We start from the raw sequence: 7,914 nt of genomic DNA, 5'->3' as shown, positions 1-7,914 counted from the left end.
CCAAATCCTTGTCTTAGTCACAGTTCTTCTCTAAAAAATAATATCATGACTCATTAATAGAAGACTTGAATTTAGCATATGTAAATCCCACCAGGGTCCCTTTTCATAGAACTATGGGTGTGGCAGGGAATGGAACAAAAAGGAACTATAGAGATGCAAATGATTGTTGAATTCCCTGCACTTGTAGGTGTGGCTCCTGAAGGTTTCTCCAATATTCAAGAGCAACTAAGCAGAGGCTAATTTAGTTCACTTGCTCTGTGGACTGCAATTTCATCTGGCTTTTGCTGAGGACACATTAAATACAGGAAACTGGGGCATTAGCAGAAAACTATGCAGTTTTTAAGGTAAGGCTTCGCAAATAAAGTAATTTGTGACGTCAACCTTTAGTGGCTTATTTCCCCAAAGTTTATGGTTTTATAGGCAAGAGCGTTAGCAGGCATTTCAGGTATATTTTGTATTAATGTATTTGCTATACTATAAAATTCTACACTTTTAAGAGTCCGTAGGTCCAACTTTCAGCCTTCCAACTGGTATTTAACTTTATCTTTGGCAGCTGCTGGGAGCTGTAGTTCAGCGATAGTAGGAAAAACTGCAGGTTGGACTAATGTAGGAAATAGAATTGCACCAATTGAGTATACGTAAATGTATCCAACCAAATATATTCTTGTTTTACAGATTTCTTGCCATCCTTTTTCTCTCTGCTAAACATTTCACCAAGTATTGCAAAGGTAAGCACCAATTTAACAGATTTTAGAGACATCTTGGCAAATGAAGGGCAATACGTAGTTCCACCTGTACTTATCCACTGATGGTGTCAACTTCGCCGATGAGGGTCAATGTCTAACAAAGACCTGTGCAATGTAAGCAGATAAGAGCAAGCTATAGTTTACAGCCTATGGTTAGTTGTAATTCTTTTCTATGTGACTTGCCACACAGACAAATAAATAGACCAGCCTGATGGGGAAACAACTGGTCCAATTGGTAATTGGTAGGGTCAAATCAAACTTAAACACTTCTTTCTTTTAACAGGTGAATCTTGTGTGGGTTTGAATTGTAATGACACAGGGTTATTACAGGCAATTAAGAGCAACACAATCAGTCAGTTCTTGCAGGATACAATAAATGCCACCCATGACAAGAGTCCAGTAAAATCTGCTAAGACTTTGCCCTTCTTGGGTATCACAGACAGTAAGTAGATTATAATGCCAATGTCCATTGCCTTGTTACTGTTGTCCCTGATTTATATGTTATACATGTCATCAAGGTAAACAGAAAGTGTGTGTGTGTGTGTCAAAGGTTCGATGAATTTGTAATAGATCAGAAATATATATCATTTAATTAGTATCGGAACTTGGAACCCAAAAACATACTGTTAAGTTAATTAACTCTTGCTGAGTTTGTCTGTGATAGGTAGAGTGGATGATTTTTTCTGCACTAACTTGTGTCCATAGAATTCAACATGCTACAACATACAGGTATGGGACCTGTTATCCAGAATGCTTGGGACCAGGGCTTTTCCGGATAATGGATGTTTCCGTAATTTGGATCTTTATAGCTTGTCTGCTAGAAAATCATTTAAACATTAAATAACCCCAATAGTCTGGTTCTGCTTCCAATAAGGAAGATAATGCATCCCATATTTGCACTCCTTAATGGCCACCAGAGCTTTTATACTGTTTAAGTGACTCAACAAAATATGGCTCCTTTAAAAAGGAGCCATATTTTGTCAATATTCCTAACATAGTTGCTATATTGCACAAGAGAAATGTATGAATGCAAGCAGGCACTTTAAATACGTTGTATGCATTTATTTATTAGGCATGGTTGCTACATTTACCACTAGACTTTCTGGGCTTTGGATCATTTTATATAAAAACAATTTTTTTTTGTTTTGTTTTTTTAAGGTAAAAAGTTAAACAGAAAATGCTGTCAGAATGGAGGCACTTGTTTCTTGGGGACCTTTTGCATCTGCCCTAAGCAATTTACTGGTCGGCACTGTGAACATGAAAGGCGGCCGGCGTAAGTATAACATTGCAATTGCCATTAAGGAACCGAATAGATGATGCTACACAACTCTCCGCATCAACTGACATCTGTTTTAGGGTTGCTGGGAGTTGTGGTTGTTTTAACAGCCCTGCAGGTTTGACATTACTGGGGGTCATTTATCAACACTGGGCAAATTTGCCCATGGGCAGTAAACCATGGTAACCAATCAAATTGCGGCATTCATTGTTCTACTTGCAGCTGGCTTTAAAAAGCTAATTACTGATTGGTTGCTATAGGTAACTGCCCTCGGGAAAATTTGCCTAATGTTTATAAGTGAGCCCCACTGACTTTATAGTCTGTTTTTGTTTTTATAGTGGGGTCCTATGTACTGTATTTTGCATTTAGAAAAAAAAATGAAAGAAAATGGTGACTGTACTTTCCCATACCTCTTATTTGATGAGGTTATGTGCCATATTGCCCTAGACTTACTGTAGATGATGCAGCTGTAGGCCACAACACTGCAGTCTGTTGTAAAAGAATTATGTGCTGATAGAGAAAGCGCTGACAAGGGACCTGAGACAATAGGAAATAAAATGCAGATTTACATTTAATTTAGTGTAGTTAATTGTCTGAGCTTTAATAGACCAACCATGAAGCAAATTTCCTATGAGATACTCTTTAAAACAGGCTTCCGAAAAGCTGCTGTACCAAGCTGAAATTCTGTATGTTGTTCTCTGCATTCATTGCCTTTTAAGTCCTATTCCTTTATTCTAGACTTAGCATATTCCTTGTGTGTTTCAGAAGCTGCGCCGGTGTTCCCCACGGAGACTGGATCCGCCAGGGCTGCTTGCTGTGTAGATGTGTGTCTGGTGTCCTACACTGTTTCAAGCCAGAGTCTGAGGACTGTGGTAAGCACATATTTCTGTCCAGCCTAAAGAATCAGCCATAAATCTACTACAGGCATCAACCGCTGTTTTCCTTTTTCTTCACTCCATAGCCATAAATTGCATGGGCTGTCTGTGGCTTTTGTTATGCCTTCAACTCTATTCATAGGGAGATTTTAGTGACATTTTCTTCAGCTGTAAGCCTATGTATAGTCTCATGAAAAGCAATGAATTTTAAACCCCAGTAGTATCCATGATAATGAATTCATTTAAATATGACCAGGTGAAGCCACCTTTTGCTTTTCAAATCTTTCATTGATATTGATAATAGGCTAAACCAGCCCAGCAGCACAGGGAAGTGGGTATCAGTTGGAAGTATCTGTACATTATGTATAATGTTGCCTCTCTGTCGCTCTCTCTTTCAGATGTGGTGCATGAAAAAGATATGAGATCGGGGGTCCTGAGAATGAAACTCAGTTTATTCATCTATTATATATTTATTGCAAATTTCTTTTACCACATGCTTCGGCATTTGAATATTGCACTTTAACTGAGTAACTTGAGTCTGCTAGTCGGGTTCAAATTGCAGACTTCTGTTTCTATACCGCACTTTCAATTTGTGAACCGTTTTGCCTGGATTATGCTTAGAAGTATATTGCTCCTTGCAAAGCTTGGAATCTTAAAAATATCCCCGAGCTATACAACGCCTTATTTCTATCGGTTGTTTCGAAGAACAACTTTTCTTTTAACGATATGTATAGTGGATGGCAGTACTACCAAGCACTAGAGTTGGTTCAAAATAGCTACTGGGCCTTCTACTTACCCAGTGCATTCTGTATATATGTACATTTTATTAATTTATTAATCAGACACGTTGTACCTTAACAGCATCCTTCACAAACTTGTTTTATATATCACAGTGATTTTATTGTTTTTTATTTTTTTCTTAATTGACAAAGAGAACAAAATCTCTAGGAACATGACAAATATTGTCCTACTACATAAATGTCACATTACATGTAAAGGTACTTGTATGTTTGTCCTGTCCCGTCCCTAGCCTTGATTTTTTTTTTTTTGTAACTGCATAACATTTTAACCCCTTAACTTCCCTAGTGTGGTTCAAGGTGGCAGGTCACATTATGCAGACACTTAGCAAGTGATCATGCAGTGGTTCTAGCCTATGGGAAAGAGAGCTAAATGTAAATCTTTGTAGAGGTGATAGGATGCTTTTGGAGGATTGATAAACCTGGTGTGGCCCCTTTAACTTCTACTTTTCTATGGGCAAATAAATATAAACTGAACAAGTACCTTTTTATCAAGACCCTTAATTATAGATCAGGGAACACGATTGTCCATGTTTAGTGTACCTATGTATTAGTGTGTTCGCTTGATGTTTGCAATGAAAACATTAAATACCTATGGGCTCTAAGGGCTCTTACACATGAGCGTTTTTACCTGCGTTCCGTTTTTCGGCGTTCAGCCGCACGGGAGCGCAGGAATAGACGCATTTCATTATTTTAAATGGGGCTGTACTCACACAGGCGCATGTAGGCGCCGAACGCAGGTTGAGACGCAACATGCTGCATTTTTCCTGCGTTCGGCGCCTACACGCGCCTGTGTGAGTACAGCCCCATTTGAAATAATGAAATACGTCTATTCCTGCGGCTGAAAGCCGAAAAACGGAACGCAGGGGAGCGCAGGTAAAAACGCTCATGTGTAAGAGCCCTTACAGACGAGCGTTTGAAGCTGTGCTCCCCTGTGTTCCGTTTTTATGCGTTCAGCCGCAGGAGAGCGCAGGAGTAGACACATTCCGTTTTTTTCAATGGGGCTGTACTCACATGTAGGCGCCAAAAGCAGGTTGAGACGCAACATGCTGCATTTTTCCTGCGTTTGGAGCCTACATGCGTCTGTGTGAGTACAGCCCCACTGAAAAAAAACTGAATGCGTCTACTCCTGCGCTCCCCTGCGGCTGAACGCATAAAAACGGAACGCTGGGGAGCGCAGCTTCAAAAGCGCTTCTGTAAGAGCCTTAAAAGAAATCCTTTTTTTTTTCTTTTTGTGCAAAGTACTTCTTGCTTTTAACATCTAATCACTTTATGCTGAAGAGGCTTTAATGATTTGTTGCTCAAAAGAGAGCCCAACAAGGCAGGTGTTTAGTGATGATAAAACTCCTTTGCAGCGAGAGAAAAAAATGAATTTCAAGGAATGTATAATAGGTTTTTGTGCAACAAATGGTCATTGCGGTCTTCACTCTGACTCTATTTGACTATAAAATGCTTTTATTTTCCATTACTGTTTGGGTTTCTTTTTTTCACCTTTTTAAATCACATTTGACCTTTTGAGGCACCAGAAATATGACTACTTTTTCCATTGGGGATGCTGTTTAATAAATGCAATGTGTGTGAAGCTTTGTTCTTATCCCCAGTGTATGGGGAAAGTTAATTTCTGCTGCGATCATATTAACAATAATGTGGTAGCTTTTATAGTAAAGTTAATTGTACAGATATACTATCCAGTTTTAAAAGCCAGTAACATTTCAGTGCCTCTTTAGGTCTGTTTGTTTAGGCAAGTACTGTCACTTTTACTTTTAAGGAACATTGGGGCAAATTTACTAAAGGGCAAAGTGACGGAACTTCACTGATTTACTAACGGTCTCTGGCATAACTTCGCTAGCGAAGGAGATAGACTATAGCGGTACTTCGCACCCTAACGCCAGGAGAATTTGCGCTCTGGAAAATGGATGTAATTACGCAAATTCACTAAAATGCGGATTTTACTGAACGTTACCTCTTGTGACAGACTTGTCTTTGCCACCTCAGACCAGGTGAAGTGCAATAGAGTAGATAGGAGCTCCTTAAAAAATAGTCCCGAAAAAGGCTAGCGTCTTTTCCTTTTTTTCTGGGCGATAGGCTGCAAAAATTTTTTTTGGGGGTAACCGGCTTCCCCCCTACATTTCCTAACATATGGCACATAAAATATACACTGGGCTCATGTGTAAGGCATTATAACAACTTTATTTTATTAAGGTTTCCTGGGCTTGTGTAATGTAATGTATTTGCTGCAACATATACGTCCATTCAACTTTAACTTCCCGCAACGGTAGCGCAACTTTGCTTTGCTTGGCGCAGTAATGCTTGTGCAACTTCGCCAGCAGTCGTTGCCCTGGGACGCAACTTCGGATTTGAGTGAATTAGCGTTGTCCTGGCAAATCTACGCCTGCCGAAGTGTTGCGCTGTGAGCGAAGCCGTCGCTGGCGAATATTCAGAGTTTAGTGAATTTGCCCCTATGATTCCCAGCAACCTTCTCGCCTGGACAAGTTATAGTTCCACAAAAGACCAGGGTTGTGTCTCTTGGGCATGCAAAATCTAGGTACTATCTCATGTATGTCTTTGGTCTGCTTTATCTTCAACTGCACCAGAGGCAGGACCGCCATCAGAAATCACAGGGCCCCATACAACAAAATTTCCTGGGCCCCCTGGGCTGCGCCCACTGCAAGCCCCACCTACAGCTTCGCCCTTCCCACCCCACAGGTCCGCCCCCCACCAAACAGTAAAAAAACAAAAAAAAATGGTACCTAGGGTTCCCACATGTATTGGTGGTCATGGCCCCCCATAAAAAAAACATTTGTGGCCAGGGCCCCCCCCCATTAAAAAATATTGGTGGCTAGGACCCCACATGAGAAAATAAATTGGTGGCCAGTCCCCCCCACACATTATAAGAAAATTGGTGGCTAGGGCCCCTTAAACGTCCATGCCTTCCCAAAGTCAGCAAATCTCAGAAAGATGGGGGGCCCGGCTAATCAAGTAAGTGTGGCATGGCCAGGCCCCCCTTACCCTCGGGCCCCCTACAACTCTTCCCCCCTGTCCCCCCCCGATGGCTGCCCTGACCAGAGGTATCCCTTTGAGAAGCTAATTAATGTAGATAGGCTCTGGCTGAAGTTGTACACATGGATTGTGGATCTGACCATTGATGTAGTCTATATGCTGTACATTCAAGTTTAAGAAAAAAATATACAATACATTACTCATGTTCAAATACTGACAGTAATATATGTCCATTATTTGCCTGCTGCTTTGTGCTATGGGAATAATATAAACAGAAAATAAACTATATATGTATTTATTGTATGCCCGGCTTACTGAGCTGTACAATGCAAATGAGGCTACACTATACATTCCTCCACTACATAATGCACTCCGTTGTACATTTAAAGTAGTTTCTGCTCAGTACATTGTGAATAGGCTACTTAGTACGACATAAAGGGCCAGTTTGAGTTTACAATAAAATATTTCCCAATTTGTTTTGAGACAAGGGGGGGGGTGCAGAGGTGTATTAAGCTTGAAAACTACATCCTCCTTGACAATGGCTGCACCTAGAAGATTTGATTTATGAAACATATATAAAATGCAGTTGCAAACTTGTAAAGGGATATGTAGGAGGTATGATTATAATAGAGTGGTAGGGGTAAATATACCTGAGGGAGAGCACTTATGGGCGTAGGATTGTAATGGCAGAAAACAATTAAAGCACACAAGTAAATGGCACATACTGAAACTCTGTTTTTCACTCGCTATTCTGCTGCATTTCTTTTCAACTTTTGTCTACCTTACTGATTAGCATGCATCTCTTTGAAAAAAAAAAACCAAGACTTCATTAAAATTAACAAAATAAATCTGGGGCTTTTGTACAAGCAGCCTGTGCTTTGTTTCCAGGACAGTCTCGCATATCCTGCCCTTATTTCTAAGCTTTTGCTAACAATGGGGGAGCTGGCTTGCTTTACATTAAAAAAAAAAACTGCAAAGCAGGCACCAATGGAAAATGACTTTCTATTTTAGAAAAAAATAGACATCTGAACTACAGCTGCAAGCATATTCATTCCAATTAACGGGAAATTCTATTTATCTTCTCTTCTAGTGTACCTGAATCACTGGCTTTGGAAAGTAAAGCTAAGGCAACCATTAATATGTGCATTTTGTTTATAGCTAAAGGATTTGTACTAAAAACTGTGCTTTATACTAGGCCCCCAGTAATCAGGCAATTCTAA

At 40.1% G+C, this 7,914-nt stretch overlaps 1 protein-coding gene across 1 annotated transcript; it reads left to right on the top strand.

Annotated features, from left to right (window-relative positions):
• Positions 1-266: 266 nt before the first annotated feature.
• Positions 267-4,177, top strand: cr1b (cripto-1b). The gene is given in 6 exon segments (NM_001171969.1): positions 267-344; positions 676-728; positions 1,030-1,188; positions 1,905-2,019; positions 2,788-2,894; positions 3,296-4,177. Coding segments are annotated over 6 exon segments (573 nt in total). The 5' UTR covers positions 267-330; the 3' UTR covers positions 3,421-4,177.
• Positions 4,178-7,914: the final 3,737 nt, after the last annotated feature.

Source organism: Xenopus laevis, chromosome 1S, assembly GCF_017654675.1.
Source record: "Xenopus laevis strain J_2021 chromosome 1S, Xenopus_laevis_v10.1, whole genome shotgun sequence".
Lineage (NCBI taxonomy): Eukaryota > Metazoa > Chordata > Amphibia > Anura > Pipidae > Xenopus > Xenopus laevis.
The sequence above is the reverse complement of the archived record's forward strand: the minus strand, read 5'-3'. Positions and strand labels throughout refer to the sequence as shown.